This window comes from Melanotaenia boesemani, chromosome 21 (assembly GCF_017639745.1).
Source record: "Melanotaenia boesemani isolate fMelBoe1 chromosome 21, fMelBoe1.pri, whole genome shotgun sequence".
Classification (NCBI taxonomy): domain Eukaryota; kingdom Metazoa; phylum Chordata; class Actinopteri; order Atheriniformes; family Melanotaeniidae; genus Melanotaenia; species Melanotaenia boesemani.
The window spans coordinates 21,079,027-21,100,970 of record NC_055702.1 but is presented as its reverse complement, the minus strand read 5'-3'; the positions used below and the strand labels follow the sequence as shown (position 1 = coordinate 21,100,970).

The window sequence follows — 21,944 nt, the reverse complement described above, 5'->3', positions numbered from 1 at the left end:
GTGTACGTTTGGCACACTAGGAAAGTGAAGCCGCTTGCATTGACATGAGGTAACGTGTCATGTGTCACGAGTTGTAATATTGACTTGAACACTTTTGGCGCTCATGCAAACAAAAGCATGAACATAAGGTCAGAGGTAAACACAACGGTGAATAGTTTTGAAGAGCTTCTCTCGGACCTTGTTCGCAACTTTCGGCATTAGTGACAAACACTTGTGCCTTAACAGTTGGCAACAGAATGGTAAACTGTTGTTAATGCAAATGCCCTGGAAATACAATGTGACCAGCAGATTGCCCTTTTCACTATTTCAGAGTCCAAGTGCTGTGTACTGCCCCCTAGTGGTGACCTTCAGTATCAATGGCATTGTGCTGCTGTCCTGCTGCAGCAGGTATACACAGGCGGTGAACAATCTTGACGTGCACAATTGCGTACACAGCAAGTATATCCCAGCCCTAATACTTAGTGTTTCTCACTCTTTTTGAGCCCTGGAGCCGTTTTTATCTGCAGCATATCAGGCCTGAGAAACTGCACTTCACAACTTTTTTTCCAGCCTGGAGCATCATGTGACAGCTGAGTCTGAGTCACACACCAGAAACTGGATATCAACACATCGGTCGTTTTACAAGCACACTGTGGTTGATTTGGCAAAATAAATAAATAAATAAAAATATATTAATCCAAGAGGACTTTATCTGAGAATGAGAGACAGAGAAATAGTGAAAGTGACAGAAATAAGAGTCAACATTGATTTGACTTTTACTTTCTGGAGAGAGCTCAGCGAAGAAACAGGATGCAAGATGTATACTGAATTAGAGAAAATCTGCTATTCAGTAGTGCTGCTTGAAGAATGTTTATTAAACAGAAATAAAGCTCTAGTTTCTTTTTTCTTTTCTTTTCTTTGTTTTGAAAAATGAATAGAAACTAATTAAATTCAATGACTGTGACAAAATTAAAAAAAAACTTGATTTAAATGAATCTCCAAATATATATATCTTTTTTTTTTTTTTTTTTTAGAGATCCATTCCCTTGCTGCTGCCACACACCTTTACATTTTCTTATGACAATTACACGCTGCTGTAGCTCAAGGCGACAGGACACTGTTACCAAGCATTCTCCGATTTCTTCTCATTTTTCCAAGATGGACCACTGGAATGCCTGGAGGGTGTAATTACAGCCTATTATATGAGCTGAGAATTTCTCATGTCCTCACAGAAAGACAGTGTCATTCCTACAAAGTCCAGGCTGGTCAAAACTAAATTCCTCAGTGTAAGTAAGTATAGGAAAATAAAACATGTTAAATGAGAGTGAGAATGATAGAATAGGAAGAGGTCAATGAAAACAAAAGGCTTTAAAAAGGCGGTTAAATATGGCTATAAGGAATGAAAGCGGAGGAAGGGTGAGGGTAAAAAGTGATTAAGGGAAGGAGGTGGGGACAAGCTCAGGACCTCTACAGCCTAATTAGGCACAGAGGGAGGAGACACCTGCCAGAAGAGCGTCCTCTCTCTTTATGAAAAAGCAGTAATTGCAAAGAAGAAGAACACTTGAAATCTGTTCAGTCAAACCTGGGCTTCACTGGTGGGGTGTCCTCCACCTCCCACAGGCGGACATACCTCTATGAATAATGTAAAAGAGAGGGGTGGAGGACACTGGGTGTGTGCACAGAGAGAGAGAGAGAGGGAAAAAAAGAGGTGTAGTTCCTCCCCCTCCTTCTCCCTCACCACCCCCGTTCTCTTTCCATTCTCCTCCCCTCCTATGTTCACCCAACCCCCTAGCAGCCGGCTGCACTGCAGAAGGTCAGAGAGAAGAAGAAGAAGAAGAGCGAGGCAGAGGGAGCTGCAGGGGTGGGGTGTTTGGATGTACATGAACATGCCGACAGGAGAGCGTGGAGACGAACGATGACAACCATGCTGAGCCCAAAGATCAGACAGACCAGGAGAGGTAGGGGTCGTCTGCTTTTATATGTACGGTAGCAGGCAGCTGCATCATCCTCTGTGGTGACACATGATGGGGACCACAGGATGCAATGATAATTCAAACATAACATAACTTTATATAAAGCAGTTTTTTTTTAAAAAAGGATAAGAAATCCTAACATTTCTGAAGAAAGACTTTGTCTCCAACCTTATTTCTCTGTAATTGTCACATATTTTTTCAAAAACAAGCTGTTCATCTGCCCACGCAGGAAACCTCCTGAGTACATTAGCATTTTACTACAGCCTCTGATGCGAATTCTATTACGAGGAGCAATCGGCATCTCTAGTTTCATCACTGCAACGCTCAGCACCACCAGGCTGCCGTCAGCTGCTGCCACACACTCGAGCTTGTACAGTACATGTGTGTCTTTGTGGATGGATGTATTAATATGCCTGTGTGTGCAAGTGTGTGTGTCATTTCTTCCTTCCTGTCTTGGCACTAGTCTCCATGACTTCAGTTATACAGCTGGATCTGATTAAGCTGAAATGAATAGGTCTTAATGATGGAAGTGTGATATTCAAATCCTTTACTGGAGAGGCATAAAATTAGCAGCAAGGTAGATTAAATCTGTTTTTGCATTTATTAAAGAGCACAGAAGCAAATACAAATGGATAAATTAATAAAAAGAGATTTTTTATGTACATTTTGTACATTATTGAACTCATTAATACACTACTCACAGGCTTCATTAACTGGTTCAAGCACAGACGTTATGAGTTAATATTGCAAAATTTGATGTGTTGTTTAATTCAAGGTTTTCCCTCCGTATGTCTTAGACAGTAAAAATGAAAGGGATTAAAGTGCCCGTGTGATCCAGCGTGAGAAGCATTCTCTGCATACCTTCTGTAAATTAGTCCTCCACTGCTGACAGCATCACATTTGCTGCATGAGGCACATGGATAACCGGGTATGTGACAGATGTAGTGGACTAATACGTGCTGCGGCAGGGTCAGAGCAGGTCAAGAGAGAGCAGAGCTCTAACCTCTGTGTATGTTATTATGAGTGATTGAAGCTCTTGTCATGTAATGTCAAAGAAAACCCAAAACATAATGATCATACAAGACAGCGACAGTTATGATGCCAAAGGTCAGTTGATTTATACTCCACATAAGTTCTTGTTTGATCTTAAATAACTGCATTATTAGCCATATGCTAAATAGATTTTTTAAATTATTATTATAAAAGGTCATTGATAAGCTAAGTTGCGTGTAAGTGCTCCCCTTATTCTATCGGCTTTGAGCTAAATAGCAAAGATAAGCTAAATAGCTTAGTAAGATTAGTACCCACTTTCACTCCATAGTCTTTACACATGGATGCTGCGTCAGGATCTCTTTGTATTATATTAACACAGGGTCCTCTTTAATGCGATTTTTCAAACTAAAGTGCCGTCAGACAGATTTCATCTGAGCTCCCTCAGCATTCGAGACTGATGCTATGAGATCATAGCAAGATGCTCTGTGGTTGTCATGACTCTCAACGGACCCCAAAGAAAATGATGTCTTTTGTATAAAATCACTTCAATTTAAAGAAATAAACAGACAAAAAATCTACTAAAAGTGTGATATTATCAGCAAAATGACTCAAACCCCAGTGAAAGTGGGGTGACACTGGATAAAAGTCTCATCATCCCTTCAACAGCCCGGGTTCATCAAGCGGTAAATTTTCCCTTCGAATTTAAACATTAGAGAATGAATAAATCACTTGTTTGTCTTAGTTTAGTTTCCCACATCAAAATAAAAAATGAGTTAAATAGTAGACTAAACTCAATTGTTGGCTAATCTTAAAATATTAATACAAGACAGGAAATTATTTTTCATTTTCTAAAAAATGTATTTCTGTATGTTTTTATCATGATTATCAGTTGTGTTCAACATTTCTTTGGACCGAGCAGAAATCCAGATCACATGACTTGTCTCAGATGGAAAACATTATATCAACTCTAGGCTCCCATTCTACGTTTTTTCCATTTTTGTTCTGAGCACATATGAGAAAAAGAATAAAGGTTCATTATCTGATTTTTCATTTTGGTTTAGGAAACAAATATAAGAAAAAGAAGATGTTTTCCCATTTTTTATTTTCCATTTCAAAGGAAAAATCAAACCGCCTGAAAGTATGCAGACCCTAAACATCCACCTATTCTTTTTTTAACATCCTCAGCCAGATAAAATACATTTTCATGTATTAATTACTTTCATCTAAAGCAAACTTAAGTAAAGATTAACACTTAATATAAAAATAAACTGGACAAACCATAAATTATTAAATAGTGTTATATATCTATTTCAAATACAGTAGAAGAAGTGCATGCAAATGAGGATTGCTCGTGTGTTAAGGGTGTAAAGAGAGGAAGATCATTTGGTAGCTTGTGCCACCATACTGAGAGGCTTTGGTAACGAGCGTGCAGATGGTTGTAGAGGTTGGATGGTCCCAGACGTTTCTGAGAGAAACAAGGTGGTTGAAAAGGAGCATAAGTCCATGAGTTTAAATGACTGGGTTCAGACTCCACTGTCACTCTGTAGGCAAGCGTTACAGACATTAATTTAATTCAGGCAGCCATGGGTATCTAGTGGAGTTCATTAAGTTGAGGAGTGACTTCTTCTTATTGGCTGAATTAAACATTGGACATGTTTCCATATACTGGGCCATCTATAGGACTCTTTACAGTGCATGCTGGGAGATCTACTAGAAAAGCATTAAAGTAGCCAAAGCAAGTGATAACCATGGTGTGTAGAAGAGGTCGTGTCCCATATGTGTTCCATAAATTCTATTCTATTCTATTCTATTCTACAGTCATTTAGCAGACACTTTTCTCCAAGGCGACTTACATCTGAGAGTAAGAACAACACAAGCGAGAAATCAAACTGGGGACATCATAATTAAGTGGAAAGCAACAAAAAGGATAACTGGCTATAGTTGAAACAACTTTTAAAGAGATTAAATTTTCTTTTACTTATATTACATTAATACGAAGCACCAAACAGTGTGAGTGTATGCTAAGTCGCAGGAAGAGCAAGGATGGGCACATGGACTATGATTTGTTTGCATTTAGGAGATTTCCTTATGACCCTTCCCAGGAAAAATAGTTTGTTAGTTTGTATGTATGGAAACCAAGGGCTGCCATTTCATGAGTTAACAAGGTGATCTCGACTGATGAAGATCACTTTCCTGTGATAAGTTCAATTTTTTATCTCCAGAAATTCTTTTCTCAAGATAAGGACAGACAGTATCTGGTCTTGAGTTTTGTTGTCTAGAAATCACAAGATGATCAAGGTTTTCTTGAAATGAACGGTTGGCTCATTTTTTTTCTCATGTTCTTATATAAATTATTCACAGCTTCCGTAGTAGACCGTATAAGACATCAATTATATGACAGTTTTTATTTTATGAGTCCAATTAACAAATAATGGCAATGTAACCTATAAAAAAAATTTGTAAGAAGATTTTTTTACATACACACACACACACACACACACACCCACACACACACACACACACACACACAAAATGTTTATAAAAATGGAACTGAGATCAAATTTTCCTCATTTAATTAGTCAAACTATGAAGCCAAAAAAGAATTCCCATATAATTTTAAACTAGTACTGAAACCATATGGGTTCAAAAACTAAATTTGTAATAAATATGTACATACTGCAACAGTATCCTCTCCATAAAAGACTAATTTAACTACAGATTGAACTATGAAAGGGTTCTTGGCACACTGGGTGGTACCAGAAACCTGGAAGCTTTAAATATGGACATATGAGCTGCTTCATTGTCTCTTTTTTTTTATTATTACCATGGTTTCATCACCAGAGCCCTGCAGAGCTGCAGCAGTCTGACACCCTGCCTTTCCAAGGCGAACAAGTAAAACATTCCTGACTGAATACTGTGAGCACAAGCGCGGAGAAGATATTTACGCAAAGATAATGTGCACGTGGAGATGATAACGAGCACGCGCTCGCTGCTGCAGATCAGTTCCACTCTACTGCAGCTTTCAAATTACAGGCATGTATATCATTTGCCACACATCAGTCTGTCAGGGATAGTTGCCACACACACACATGCAGACAAATAATGGCAAACACATTAATCAGTGGCGATAGGCTAACTGGAAGCTATGCACTGATGCACCTGTAAGTCTTTCAGCCATTTCTATGAGCCATAAATCACTAAACAACAACCAGATTAAGTAAATTGAATTCCCCACCATGCCTATGTGGATACCTGTGTGAATGTGTGTGTGCTTGTGTGAATGCAGTTCAGCTGTTGTGTAATGTTGTGTAGTTATTGTTTAGTACCTGCTTCACCGTACTAATGGAAGCCCTCCTTTCTGATCGAATGAAAGCCAAGCCATAGCCATGATAAATGTGCAACTCATGCTATTTAAAGTGGCACCAGCAGGACCTAGAGTGTGTTTTCAGGCATGCAAGAATGTAGTATCACATGTCATAACAATTGGGTTTTGTTTTAAGTTTGCAGATGAACATTTGCTCACAACACTAGATCCAAATATCCCCTTTTCATTGAACAGGTGCTCATTTGCTGCCTCTTTGGAGATAGAGTTAACTATTATGCCTTCACTAATTTAATCGTACACATAACATCAAATAAAAAAAAATTATGAAGTAAAGCCCAAAGATCAGGCTCAGACTACTCTGATTAATTTACTTCCAAAATGTTTTTTGCTAATTTTGCACAGAGTTGAATTAGTTCTTAACAAAAATCTTCATAACTTGATGCCGTTACAGCACATTAAAACTGCAGGTGAAGTTTTGGTTAATTAACTGCTAAAATGTGGTTTGCTTACAGCTTGTGAATAAAATATGGTGACATCCTGCTTTTCTCTTTGCTGCTGTAAATTAATTTGCTGGGGTGTGAAGTATTGTACACATAAAGATAAACATTTAAATTCAGCTTTATTTGTATAACTAATTCACAACAAAGTCATCTCAAGGTGCTTTTAAAGACAGTCCAGCTCATTGCAGTCCAGTCTTAATCCAGTTAAAACAAATCTGTTATATGACCCACATTAGTCCAGTTTATGACTGGGTTCCTAAGGAACCCAAAGTATTGAATTGACTCTTCATCCCTCATGCGCTGGGTGGCAGGCAACAGTGGAAAGGAACAAATCTTTTAACAGGAAAGAAAACCTCCAGCAGAACCAGAGCCAGGTAGGGCAGCCATCTCCCTGGACTGGTTGTTAATGGAGAGGACAGGAAACAGGGGTCAATAGGCACCATATGTCCTGTGCTGCATATCTTTAGATATTGGCTCAGTTTGCAAGATTTACTGACATCTAATGGTGAAGCTGCTGATTGCAACATGATAAATATCCTCCACAGCCACGTAGAAGAAACTTTAATGACTGTTAAGAGCAAACAAAACACTCTGAAGAGGATTTGTGTGGTTTCCAAGTGAACAATTAAAAAGCTAAAGTAATGAAAATGATTTTTTTTTTAATTGTGCACAACTGAAAACAAAAGAAATTAATATTTTATTAAATTTCTGCCATTAGTTCTATCTAATTGGTGTAAATGAACTGAAACAAATTGCTTTTACAACATTTATACCAAGGTATACACATGATGATGATATTCACAGATTGTACAATCCATCTGGTTTCATACATGCACTCATTTACATAAACCATCGCTGGTGTATGTTACCATAAACTAACGTGGGTGTTCTGTACAGCTGCACCCTGTCAAGCATGTTGCAGAGTCCTCACCCGACTCAGCCTTAACTGCTAGCTGTTATAAATGAATAAGCTACAATTAGGGGCGTATTTAACTGAATTGCAGTGATTGTGCTGAATTTCTGCTGTTGTAGCCTCTTGTTGAAGTGACCACAGAGCAGCTCCACCCAAAACCGAGGAAGGTTTGAATCACTTGGAGCAGAAGGTCCAAACTGGTGCAGCGGGCTGTCGCGCTTGGCACACAGAAACACACACACAGTGTCAGAAAAATCAGCTGTGACTCAGGCTAGAATCATCCAGTATGTTCCACTCAGCATATGATCCAGCTGTACTCGCTCATACAAACACTGACAGGGCAAGGAAGGATGGAAAAATATGATGTGGGGAAGAAAAGCAGGAGGGTGGATGAGGAAAGAGACATCCACTACTACCAGCAACATCACTGAAAGAGCAGACCCCACCCAGGTACTTCGATTCTTCTGTTCAGTGTGCTGCTGAGCACAAATGAGCAACGTTTCCATATCTAACATAATGATATGTGCTGGTTACTGACCTCAAACTGGGAGAAAAGACTCATTTAAAGCAGCAAAACTAAAGATGCAGAAAAACTACTGGAAACCATAGGAAGTCTATAATTGTCAGAAAAAGGGGTGTAGAAGGAGTGAATTTCTGTCCCCGAAGGTACAATCTGGTTTATGTACCCACTAGGGATCGTAACTGGACCTCAACTCAGTAGCCTGAATGGTACATTAATATCCCCAAGTAAAAAATGGTACATAGAGATGCTGTTTCCTGGATATGTTAGGGTACGATATCAGGAGATGGTCTGGCCCAGAAAGGAAGGAAGAAAGAAAGAAAGAAAGGTGGTGACAGAGATTCTGTTCAACAGGCTCCAACACACACAAATGCCCACCCATTGCACAATAAAACACATTATAAACACTTGACACACATGACTTGTACATAAATATTTGAAATTGTTAAAAACAGCAACGGCTAAGCGGGTGAAAGATTTTTTCTAGATGTTTTTCTGGACCAGTGGAACCTTTTACAGTCTGCCTGATGGCAGCAGTTGGAAGGAGTGGTGGATGGGAGGGGGTCCTTCCTGATTACGAAGTAGTTTTACCATTAAGAGGGGGTGGGATTAGCTTCTTGTCTTGCTGGTTTATTGTTGGTGGAGGGAGTTACACCAGTATGAAATGTTGAAGGTGAGAATGTATTCAATGAGTGACTGATAAACCAGGGTTAGAATGACCGTGCTGAAATCAAAAAGAAAGGAAGGAAAGAAATGTTTGAACAAGCTTTACACAGAGAGTTAAAGGTACAAGAGGTACAGTATTGGTCTTTATATAGTACAGACTATAATTATACAAATAAATACCACCTGTTAAGGGCACAACAGCAAAACATTTGAGGGTACTATAGTAACTAAGCCGTTTCTACCTCAAAAGGTGTTGAGACAGTGTACAACAATAAGTCGTGAAATAACTGCACCAGTTTTAAGTTTAACAGCAGGATACTGGTTCCTACAGCAGCTGGATTAATATTCAAGCAGAAGGAACTCTATTGATCAGAAGTAATTACACCTTTCATCCCCTGCAGCGCGTTTTAAACGTTTGTTTTTTAATGCTGTGGATGTTTCTAATGACAGACTCAAACCTCCTCACAATGGAGGAGTCTGACTTCCACTGATTAGCTTTGTGGATCTTTTATTTCTCAGCTTGTTCCTGTATATATTTAAGAGAAGCAGCTATGGCTCCTTTTATTACTGCTGTAACTATTTCCACTGACTTTTATTTGGTCCTCAGCTTCCTCTAACCTTTTTTCCTTCTTTGTGAAGACTCACATTTAGATGTTTCTATTTCTCTGGTGAATCATTTTCATATGAAACCAGGATGCAGACACATACTGTCTGACTGGAAGTCACAAGTGTACTCAGTTTCGTCTGAAAACTGGAAACACTTGAGCATGACTGTAGTTTATGCATTTTGGAAGATAAAGTTGATGCACAGGGGAGTATTGCATTGTTAGAGTTCGGGTAGAAATAAAACCAATTAAAATGTAAATGAGCCACAGCAAACAGCAGCCAAGGGTGCTTTGCCGTGCCTAAAACTATCAGAGTTTTCACAAACAATAGAAATAATTACTGTCGTTTAGAAAATGCCGGAGGAAAATACGACTCTAATTGGAAAGCTAATTTAGTTGACAAAGCTGAGATGTGGTGCCACTTGTGATAAGAAGATTCTCCTCCAGTGACTGAGCATAAGACAGTAAAAGAATTGGTTAAACAGAGCTGGGAATTATTAAGACATAATAAATAGGTGAGAAGACAGAAGTAAAACAGAGAAATATATAATATAATATAATATAATATAATATAATATAATATAATATAATATAATATAATACTTAAAAGTATATTAAACAGCTATAATTATTCAACCTGAGCAATTATGCAAAACTAAGACCAAACACATGAAACTAACAACTAACAAAAGAGGGGCAGACCTGCAGTGAAACATATGATGGATGCACAGAACAAAAGCAAAAAACAGTGTCAAATAGTGACTAACAATGAACAATGAAAGAACAACTGGAAACCAAGAATTATGTGCAACAATGGAGCAGGAAGTAAACCCAACAGAGTACAGTAAGGGATAAGACGACCTAGAAAAGGGGAATCAAACTTGACTGGATGGAGAATGCAGAGAAACATTACAGCTTCCTTTGTTTTGGTTTGATTTCATACTGCACTTTACTCAAGCAGACCAAACTGCCTGGAAAAAGTCATGCAGTTACAATACCTGCTCACTAGGGGGCGAGCAATCAACGGCCAAAAAGGAAAAAAGCAAGAGTAGGAATCTGGCTCACTGATTGGCCAGGACCAAAAATAGCTGATTCAGCTATGCATTTATGCAGTCTCAAGGTTTCTGTTCTTTCTTTGGTGTTTGAAACCACCAGAATCCGTTCAGTATGAGCAGCAAGCTATACAGCGCTATGATGTCTCACATTCACATCATGTTTCCAGGTGGTTGTTTTGTGCTAAAAAATAAAAATAATAATAAAAAAGAGCTTAGCAAACCTTTTATTCACACACTTGCTGACTTCACTGGTCAAATGATGCTGCAGCAGCACTTTTCTGAGCATCAACAGGCATTTTCCACAGCTTAGACAGGCTGTGACACATAAACAGATGCAAGCCATGCCCTTTAAGCTTTTTATATATGTTGGAGGAAGCAAACTGGGACAATAAAAGAGAATAAATATTGATTTTCTACCCTCTTCCATTCTTTCATCCCTTGCTTTGCCTCAGCGCCATCTGAAAATTGATCATGTCTGAGTGTGTATTGGTTCAACAAGCAAGAAGGATGTCTGCTGTGCTGACTTCTATAAATCATATGTGATTATTTAATAAGATTCAGGTTACCTTTTAAATGCCAAACCTTTAGTTTTAGTAGCTGTCAAAGTTTAGATATATTGGTTTAACTATGTTTTGTACTATAATCTTATTAAAACCCAGATTTCATGCATGGACAACATAAGCAGAGGATCTAAGGCTGCCATCCCCTTTCAATCTGCCCTTGACTAAGCTCAGGTTACACACATTTACTGGGAATCATTCAGTTAGGCAGCCACTCAGTCCCATGTGGTCCTATTATATGAGCTCAAAACCCTTGCAGTGCTGTTGGGTTGTGGCAACACACAATAACTCTTTTCCAAGGACCTCTGAAATTGAAGGGGGGTATCCCTGACACCTGAGGCTATGGGTAATGTGTATTTTTGTGTGTGTGCTCTCTGTTATTTCAGTATTTATGCCTGCTGCTCCTCTGTGGTCCCACTTCCCCTTCATGTAGAAGCAAAGCAGCCTGGAGTGGCCACGTCTGAGGACCCTGGCACAGCACGTGTTTGCATAAAGCATGCAGAATGAAGGATAACAAGATTTAAGATTCAAGATCTTTATTGTTATTATTCAAGCACAACAAAATTTTGAGGAGTCTCTAGGTTTAAGCACACATAAATAAGAAACTATAAATATAACAGGCACACATGAATAAGTAAAAAATAAAGATATAAAATACATAAAAGGGATATAAGTGTTGAACTACAGGGTGGCTGTTGCTTTCATAGCTCTGGGGAAGAAGATGTGTCTGAGTCTCTTTGTGGTGGTTTTAATGTTCCTGTACCGCTTTCCTGATGGAAGCAGTATGAATAGTGCATTGCCTGGGTGGTTGGGGTCAGCTGCAATGTGTCTGGCCCTCTGCTGGACATGGGTGGGGTAGATGGAGCCCAGATCTGGTAGACAATCCCCTGAGCTGTCCTCACCATCCAGGCTAAGTGCCTCTTGTCCTGTGCTGTGCTGCTGCCATACCACACCATCACACCGAGACACAAGATGCTCTTAATGGAGAGTCCCGTCCGTGTCATCTTCCTGAGAAAGAAGAGCAGTTGTTGGGTCTTCTTCACCAAGTGTGGAGTCTTCACAGTCCAGGAGAGGTCAGAGGAAATGTGGATGCCCAGGAACCTAATGCTGTCCACACGCTCCACTGCCTCTCCATGTATACAGAGAGGAGCATGTTCAGTCTTCCTGGACCTCCTGGGATCTACTAGGATCTCCTTTGTTTTGTTGATGCTGAGAACTAGATTGTTCTTGGAACACCGTTTTGTGAGATTCTGGACCTCTACTCTTTAGTGGGTCTCATCATTTTTGGATATGAGACCCACCACGGTGGTATCATCTGCAAACTTTGTGGGGTGGATGGCAGAGTAGTCCTGTGTGAAGAAGGTGAAGAGGGCAGGACTGAGCACACAGCCCTGCAGCATTCCAGTGTTGAGGATCAGTGGTGAAGATGTTGACTTCCCTGTCCTCACTACCTGGGACCTGTTGGTGAGGAAGTCACTTATCCAGGCACAGAGTGATGCTGACAGACCCAGGTTGTGGAGCTTCAGGGCTAGTCTGGGAGAATGGTGTTAAAGACTGAGCTGAAGTCCACAAACAGCATCCTAACATGGGTGTTGGGATGCTGCAGGTGAGTCAGGGCAAAGTGAAATGCTATCGAGACAGCACTCTCCATAGAACAGTTCTCTGTAGGCAAATTGCAGGCTGTCCAGGCCGGCAGGGATGGCATCCTTGATGTGCTTTAGGAGGATCCTCTCGAAACACTTCATGATAACTGGGGTAAAGCCATGTTAAAGATACGAATCAAACAGATGGAGAAAATATTGCAAATCAATCGTAATAAGAAACCAAATTTTTTCCTGTCCCTAACTTTTATCAGACCATTTATACTGATTTAAAATGTCTTGTTTTGTCTTTGTGTTTGCAGCCAGGTCAAAGAGCATGGTGATGGGCGAGGTGTCGCGAGGCTCATGCCGGCCAGGCTCCCCCAGCCTCCAGGAGGGGGCACTGAAGGCTGGATGGCTAAAGAAGCAACGCAGCATCATGAAAAACTGGCAGCTCCGCTGGTTTGTGCTGCGCTCAGACCAGCTCTACTTCTACAAAGACGAGGAAGAAACCAAACCGCAGGTAATACTTCAATACAACGGCAAACGCTTTGCTAATGGTGAGTCTGAAACCAAGTGGGCAAAACCTCGATAAGAATGTTTTTGCCAAGTATGTCAATGAGCACAAAAATATTTAAAGGGAACATTTTATGAGGAATAAAGTAAATAACATTGCTTTGTCTGTGCTTAAGAGCAGATAATTGGGTGTCTAAATTCACCTCCAACTTAAAGTATGGCCATATATGGCACTGTGGTTGGAGCCCCTTAATGTGAATTATCTCATAACTGACCATTTTTGACTATGTTTGGTTTTAGCTTATATTTCAGTTAACAACTAACATGGAAATGTAGCAATGTCAGAGGAGTGTTTTGTGGAGCTACTGATAAAACAGTCTGGTGTCACCATAAGATTCCTCATACATTATTTGTTCCACTCCAAAGAAACAGTTCCTGTCCACCATGTTTCCATAGTGAGTTAGTCATCCTGTCCACCAGGAGGCAGCACTTCAATCTGCTTTTGGAGGATTTTGGTCAATACCACAACTTCCTCTGCAACCAAATTAGTCACATTGCCATATCATTTTTTGATTAGTTGATGTGCATTTTTCCATCAATCGGAAAGGGGGTATTAGTCTTTTTCCCTTTGCTTACAGACACTTTGCTTAGAATCAGCAATTTTTACCCTTTTTTCCTGCACCAAATGTCACAATAATATACACAGAGAAAGCTTGCCATACATCTTTTATTATAACTCTAGATTTACTTGGTCTATCAACACAATTAAATTCTGGTATATAGTTCAAAGTCCACCCTGTCGACAGAAGCTGAAACAGAGACTCTGTGGTGGCCACGTCATCGAAACTGGGTCATGAGATTTGGACGTCCATCACTATGCCATCAAAGAGAGTCAAAATCCATATTTTTATAGTCAGAACACTAGATAGTGCTGCTTTAATTAGCCTGATTTTCCCTTCTTGGGGAAAGTTGCCTTCTGTGGCTGTCCAATCCCTCATTGATGCTACCGGCATTATTTGTAACTCAGTTAAAACTGTGTTTGGAAGTGTGGACTAAACCGTTGTACAATGTTTTTAAAGGTCTGAGAGGGGCTTCAGAGACCATCCATAATTATTGTAAATGGATAACTCGGAGCAAACTAGAGCTCATATTTCCATTAAACTGCAGAATATGCACATTACATATTTGTCTAAGATAACTGTCTTCTGTCCTTGTAATTGTTATATCATTTTGTCCCTTTCTGCTGGATGGTTAATGGTTGTGTTGATTATACCGGGGCAAAGACCTCTAACTAGCTAACTGATAGATGCTGCTAATGCTAACACTTACTGGCCTGTGATAAAGTACAACTGAAATCTCATGACAGATATGACACATATTTTCCATGATGCTGACCACAGCTATCATTACAGATCTTTAAAAACACCGTACTCCGATAATCTGAAACAAATATTTTGAACATGGATGGGCTTTCACAAAAAAAATTATTTGCTTTATATGATTTTCAAATTTGTATATTTGGCATGAAAATGTAGTAACTTGCATCCTTTGATTGACTTTAAATGTAATTGCCCCATAAACTAGCTCAGTTTGTTTTCGGTGTGTGTGTAGCTTGTTGCACACACTCATTGATACTGGGGTGGAAATCCAACAAAGCTGACAGGTCCAGCTGTAGTTTTAACAAGAGGTGATGATGTATGAAATCCAGCTGCACACACACATGCTCCTTGAAATGTTCGTAATAATCACCTTTCCACATCCTCGCTGAAATCTCAAAACGATATCGATTTCCTCAGTCTTCCCTCTGGATGACTGCTGTTCATTTAATGTATTCAGCAGTCGGCTGCCATCACTGTCTTTTAGTCTTTGACATCACACACACACACACACACACACACACATGACTGAAGGCTTTGACAACCCGTCTTTAATCAGAGCTTGCCAATATTCATTCAGCCTGAATTGATTTGCAACTCCCAATAGATTCAAGTTGCACACAAAGCTGGAAGCAGAAAGCACATACACACTGACAAATGCAAAGACACACACACCTCCCCCTCCAAGAGCTGGATGTGTGACAGTGTCATTCTAGGCTTTTTTTCTCCTTCTCATCTTCGAATCGATAGGAAATCCGAGGCTGGGACTGTGGTTGGGGTGAAGGGTGAGGAGGGTGTAGCCCGATTGCTGCAGCCGAACATGACTACCCCCATGCAGAGATAAAAGGATGTGATAATTGGTGGCAGGAAAGGCAATAATGATTGAGGATCTGTACAGGTTTTCACTTCCTTTTCATCATGTGGGACGGATACACTACTGAACAAATGGACTCCAGTTATTAGACAATAGATGGTGGGAATCTCCATTAGTGCTAAGAATACACACAACCTGAGCTCAGATAAAAGAGCGCTTTTGAAAGGACGAGACATGAGAAGCTTTTTATGGTTTTTTTGTTGCTTTTTATTTTTTCACCAGTTGACACAATTCCCTGATGTGTTAACATAATGTCGTTAAAATACTTTGTTTAAAATGCCACAGGCATACACTATCGCTGCACCTCCCTAAACCTCATCTTTACACCCCCTTAGGATCAGGTACAGCTTTATGTGACCGTGTAAATATGACCTGTAGACAAAATTAAACCTTAAAATGAAGCTGCATGTTAAAAGAACAAAGTGCCTGACCTGGGAGCTCACACCAAGACACAGTGAATAAAAAGAAACTAGGAACTTTAATATGATAATTGGTACTGAGCCCTCTTTTAGGCACAATGTTTTTGTGAGTCGTGCACTAAACTGGCTCATATTGGGGAAATAAAATATCTTAGAAGTGATTGCTAATGTAACAGAATAGCTAATCGACTGGTGTTATAAAGAAGTCAAAAATTGCATCTCCTCTAACATAAATAGACTCAATAAGGGTTTCGCTTTGTCAGAGGCAAACTGACATGCTACCTATTAATACTGCAGTTGATAATAAAATGAAAAAATGCTAATATCAGGTCTGATTCTTTAGTCAGATATTTAGGTATTGTTTATTAGTTTAAACTTCAACTTTAAAGGTCCAGTGTGTAAGAATTACTGACATCTAGTGGTGAAGATGAGTGTTGACGTTACTTCTTATGCCAAGCACAGTTGTGTGGCCGTCAGGGGCCAAAACTCTTCCTGACATAAATGTTTTCATCTGAGACCCAGTGGCCTCAACTGTAGCAATGACTGCACCACAGGTGACTACTTTTGGTATATTTTAAGGTGTTAATTATCCCAAACACCTAAAAAAAAAGAAAAGAAAAAAATCCAGTAATGCAATTTTAAGGCTCAATGGGTTCCCAATGCACACACAGAGTTGTTTGTCAGAGACACCATAGTGTTAGCACAAACATGCTAACCTTCATGTACTGTATGTAGACCCACAGCAAGTAGATATAAATGGCTTATTTTGGGAATATAAACAAATAACAGTTATTTTAGTGAAGTGATTAGACACCAATAGAAACACAGTAAATTATATATTACATTTTCTGTCATTGATCTTTGATTTTGTTACACACTGACTACACTTTTAAGTGATGCCCCAGGAAAATCACTTCCCAATTAGATATGAGACCTTTTGTTAATTATTCTTTAGCCATAAAAACGATCAACTTCCATTTCAGAACTACAACAAATGCAGTGTGAGGTGACAAATAAAGATATAGAGGCTGGATTTTTGTAGGCTCATTTGATGGCTGTGTGACATAACATTGGACTTTTAGACCAACAGAGTTTATTTTATGTTGCAGCTGTTGTGTTCTAAATCACAGAAAAAGATGTTTGTAATATGTCCCCTTTAATGTCTAGAAACACAGAAGTTCCTGTAAAGCCTAACAGGGTCTGGTGTCATTAGAGAGCTAAATTAAGAGACTAAGACATTGAAACCTGAACAATGAGCTTAACGAAGCTTAAACACACTGATGTATAATGATGGGTCATTTCAGAGACAGTTCTTTAATGGGTCAATTTGAGGGACCCCTGTCATATCACATGTAATCATCAGAATATTTTTTAGAACTAAAATATTTATAAGAACATCTTTAATTATAAACTTTTTTATCTATTGGTTTTTAACCAACTCAAACTGGTTTCTTGGTTCATGACTCCACCACCAAATGGAAAAAGCTGATATACCCAATGGATGGATCGATAGCTAGATTAATGAGCTCTGTAATTAGCTTGTTGATCATGTTGTTTGTCAGTCTCCACCACTTGACTGGTATTCGTTTTTTACACCAATTATATCTAAAGAAACCTAGTCTAAGATAAACAACAGGAGTGTGAAGTGTGTATGTGCGTCAGTATAGCCTGTGTGCAGCTGTGCTAGCTGCTGGTTGAGGGCGTTGCCAGAGTAAGATGGAAATGAGAGGGAGTGATCAGAAGCTGGGCTCATGGTCCAGGTCCAGTCCAGGGTGAAGGCTGACTGGCATCCCTTTAAAAACCAGGTTAAACTGGGTGTGTGTGCATCTGTGTGCAGCTGCTCCTGGGCCCTTCCATGTGCTAATAGTTTTCAAAAACACTGGCTAAAACCAAAGGCGTCATTAACTCTCCTGCGCTCTCAGTCCAAGCAACCAACGTCTGATGTGTGTTCTCGGGTTACGTGTTGCCTTTTTCTATTCATTCATCTCCAGCCAGCTACTTGTGTTATTCTCAGCACATAGCTCCCTTGGGACATCCATCCCGCCCTGCCCCTGTGCTCCATCTATCCACGGCTCCCACCCTTCCATTTGTTGCCATGACGACTAATGCTGGCGACAGCCCGGCCCTCAGGCTGAGGCTGTTTGGCAGGCTCCTCTGCCTGTTTGATGGAGGATGCCAGGACGGAGATTTAATGGGGCCGACCCACAGACGCTGGCATCTCTTCACAGCTCCCTTGATTCTCTATTGATCTGGATAATGTATTCTGATAATCTGTGTGGGTTCCTGTTCAATCACAGGAGTGGCTGCTTAAAATGTTCAAGGGGTTAAAGAGGTAAGTAATAAAGGAGAAGAGCAGGGAAACATCTATTCCATTTACATCTGCTGTTAAAAGACATTAAAGCAGAAGAGTGTGCAGAAAGTCAGTGCAGGAAAAGAATGGACATCATCATATCTGAGCTTGATTGTATTAAGTGCCTTTTCCTGTGTTTTAGGGCTGTATACCTCTGCAGGGATGCCAGGTCAACGAACTCACAGCCAACCCAGATGAACCAGGAAGACACCTGTTTGAAATCGTGCCAGGTAAACTTTTCCTTTTTGGGCATTTCCTTCAGTTAATCTTATATGTAGCTGAAATGATGCTGTGTGTTTCTGTTTAGTAAGAAATGTTGCATCAATAAGACTGATTTTAGACAATGTAATCCTATAATTTAGTTTAAAAGAAAAAGAAAAAGTTGAATACATTTATTGTGTATATGAGCCAGTTTTTAGACAGCAGAGGGCGGCATTTTCCAAGCTGGGACGTGGTCAGTCTTCTCATTTTAAAGCTGGTGACTCCAGAGCTGGCTCTCATCTGACTCGTGTTGTAGTGTGAAAGTCATTTATAAAATAAAACAGACCCTCCACTATCATCCCAAGCCACTCTGAGGCTAAATATTTTAGGATCTTCAACTGATGACGATTTTAGATTACCTTCACATGGTTTTACTTAATCAATACATTTTCTTTAACTTCAAACTGAAGGTTTTATTAGTCACACTGTGAACTAAACCCATGCAAATGCGATGCTCATTGAGCAGGTTAAATAGCTCAAATTAACATGCCCTGATCCAAAAGTAGACCGAGTTTCTGCATTTTTACCATGCATCATAGCTAAAAATGAGAAAAATGAATGCCTAACATGGGCTTTAACCCTGTGTTCCCTGTGCATCACTCATTCTGTCAGTGTTTGCTCTGAGGTCTCTGCTTGTGTTTAAAATGGCCGACAGGCTTGTGAGTGTTTGTGTGTTTTGTTTATGACCAGTCAACATTGCAGAGGGGCGTGAGCCCCCGGAGCTTCAAACTGTCTGACAGGTCCACGGACCTGGAGAGTGGAGAGAGGAGTGAAGGAAGAAGACATGACAAAAATGCAGAAAACTGGAGAGGAAAGCAGTCAGGTGTAAAGATGGAGAGGTGGAGGTGTTAGATGAGATATGAATGATTAAAAGAAGTCCTCATGAGTACATTTAGTTCTTTTCGGGGGTTTAATTATACTTCTAGATACATCAATCCCAATACTTAGGAAGATGGTGGCTACTTCAGATGCCTAGATTTGTTTTCTCCTCAGGGGAGAAACAGGAGTTGCTTTTCTCTTTCTTCAGTCTGTAATCGGCTTACAGTGATGAGGGCTTAGCTTACTGTTGTATGAAATGAATAGATGAGGAGGTTTTAGACTGTATGTTGTGTTCAGGTGATATTTTGATGAGGTTAGAGCTTCCTCTCAGTTTTCAATCCTGATATCTGCACACAAATAAAGATTAGAGGCTCAGCACCAGACTGCTCTTTTAAAAATGGGATTTTATGACTGGCGTATTTTTGTGAAGATAACATCTACATTCATTTCAGTTAAAAGTGTGAATATTTTCTCACACAGTCCACAGCATTTGACTTACATCAGTGAATAAGTGGATTACCCTCCTGTGCATGTGTACTGGTACAAACATATGAAAACGTCCAGCTATAACCATAAGAGGGCTGAACTGATTACTGGAGTAACTGAATGAAACAGCTCTTGTAATCGAGATTTGTCATATATTCCCTGCCAGTTATTAATCAGTAAAATCATTGATTAAATACTTGCCTAAATAATTATTTGTTGCAGCCATGAACTGAGCTGTGGACGCATCCATACTGATTCATTGCAGCAATGTCAGGTCAGCCTGCAGATGAAGGTGGGGATTTTTCTATTGGTGCAGATAAACCAATGTTTTATCCATTTTTTCCTTTTCTCTTTTTCCATTGCATGGGTCTGTTATTATCCTTTCCTTGTTTTTTGGTACAGCTTCATCTATGGTTGAGCTCATGGACTCTGAACTGGTCTTAAACCATGCAGGCATGAGGGAAATAGTCCAGTAATTGGCTTTATAAAATATTCTTTGTCTTTAATGGCTGACTCAAGGACATAAACCCTTTGTTGTGGTAGTGTAACACAATTGTAAGCTACTTGGGAAACAGCACTTTCATACACTGAAAACACACAGCTTAGGCCATTTCATTACTGTGAGCAGCACTCAGTCCTTGACTCACCATCACACACAAGATTTTTTCTATCAGAAAAGCTATTGTGTTAAAGAAGTATCAACACAAACCCAGTTGATAGTTGTTTAGCCTTCCGTCTGATATATTAGCTCATGTGTTGGGCTGTTACGTCAACATGAAGATTTAAAGGAAAAAAGTCCCTAAGGTTTTCTTACAGAGCTATCATGAATTTGGCTTTTAGGAAACAACTTCCTATCTAAGATTTTACTGAGAAAATCACAGCCATTTCATAAACTATATATAAAGCTCCGGGCAAAGTTATTTAGCATGTTTGTACTTAAAATGATGCATGTAGGGAAATGCCTCACAGCTTATGTGGGTGAACTAAGTGACCCACTAGGCAGGCACCATCTAAATGTCTTACACAAAGAGAGAAAAGCCAGGACTGCTGACTGAGCCCAGTCTGAAGTATCTTCTGTGGGAAATGGTAACCTCCTTTGATGACAACATTTTTGTAGGCAGTCTTTGTAACTTTGCAGACCTTTAACATGTATGAACAAGACCAGTCAGACTGCAAACTTCCATTAATACTAAACCAAGAAATCCTGATCCAGAACTGAATCAACATCAAAGGTAATCACCTCTAAGTCGGGCCATGCCCCTCCACTGCTATGATGTTCAAATCCGTCCATAACTTGGAGTGAGTCCTACAAACCACATAATATTTCTTAGCCTGTGTAAGCTAACACATAAAACTACACTTCTCATTTTCCCACACTTAGTTTTTATGCAAAAAAGCTAATAAGTTAGTTCATTTAATCCTCATACAAGCATGAGTTTGTTTTTCTTATGTCTCTGTGAAAAGCACACAACTTTGCAGAAAATGATTGTGTTTTATTGAAGTTAAGATGCGCTTAGTTTCCTACTTCTTTAACAATGTGGCAAAGCTAAATCTGTCTCGAAAATAAGCTAAATGTTGCTAACATCATGTGCTGCGTTAACGTCTGACGAAATCCAGACTATTGACAAGCTATGTAAATCAGAGATGACAGCCTCTGTATGGAAACCACAAGGAGCATGTTCAGTTTACTGTGAGGAATGATTAGGCTTGATTTCCCACTTAGCAAAAAAGGTTACCAAGCCAAGTTAGCACCACAGTTTTTTTTTATTTTGCATGCCAAGGACAGATAAGTGTGTCATCACTGTGGAATATTTAAATTAATCAAGAACTAGAAGCCATCAGAGAGCACAGACCTCCAATAAGCCATTGTAATTTTTTGCCAGTGATTGATGGCGTTATTTATAAGTTAGGAGCTATCTTCCCATAGTAAATAATCTGCGCTGCCGAAAACATAACCTATGCTTTGGTGGAGGTAATAAATGATTTGACAGCCATCGGACCCTCATTAAAGCAGCATTATTGAACTTTGACAGGTTTTTTGCACTTTGGCTTTGCCCCCTAAAGAAGATTAATTTGGCGTCCGTCTTGCATCTTGTCTCTTCTCTGAGCTCTCTCCAGCCAGTAAAAGTCAGTCAGATGTTGACATTTGTTTTATCTCTTGTAATGTGACTTTC

The 21,944-nt window shown here is 39.6% G+C and overlaps 1 protein-coding gene across 2 annotated transcripts in view; it reads left to right on the top strand.

The window, feature by feature from the left end:
- The first annotated feature begins 1,824 nt into the window (after nucleotides 1-1,824).
- Nucleotides 1,825-21,944, top strand: part of si:dkey-191m6.4 (rho GTPase-activating protein 22) — a 34,916-nt gene continuing 14,796 nt past the window's right edge. Inside the window, exons 1-3 of one of the 2 annotated variants that reach the window (XM_041974819.1) lie at nucleotides 1,825-1,937; nucleotides 12,993-13,192; nucleotides 18,347-18,434. In XM_041974819.1, coding sequence (XP_041830753.1) covers nucleotides 1,895-1,937; nucleotides 12,993-13,192; nucleotides 18,347-18,434 — 331 coding nt within the window. In that variant the 5' untranslated portion in view covers nucleotides 1,825-1,894. Of the gene's footprint in view, nucleotides 1,938-12,992; nucleotides 13,193-18,102; nucleotides 18,187-18,346; nucleotides 18,435-21,944 lie in introns of those variants that run through there. The other variant, XM_041974820.1, reaches the window with a different exon arrangement.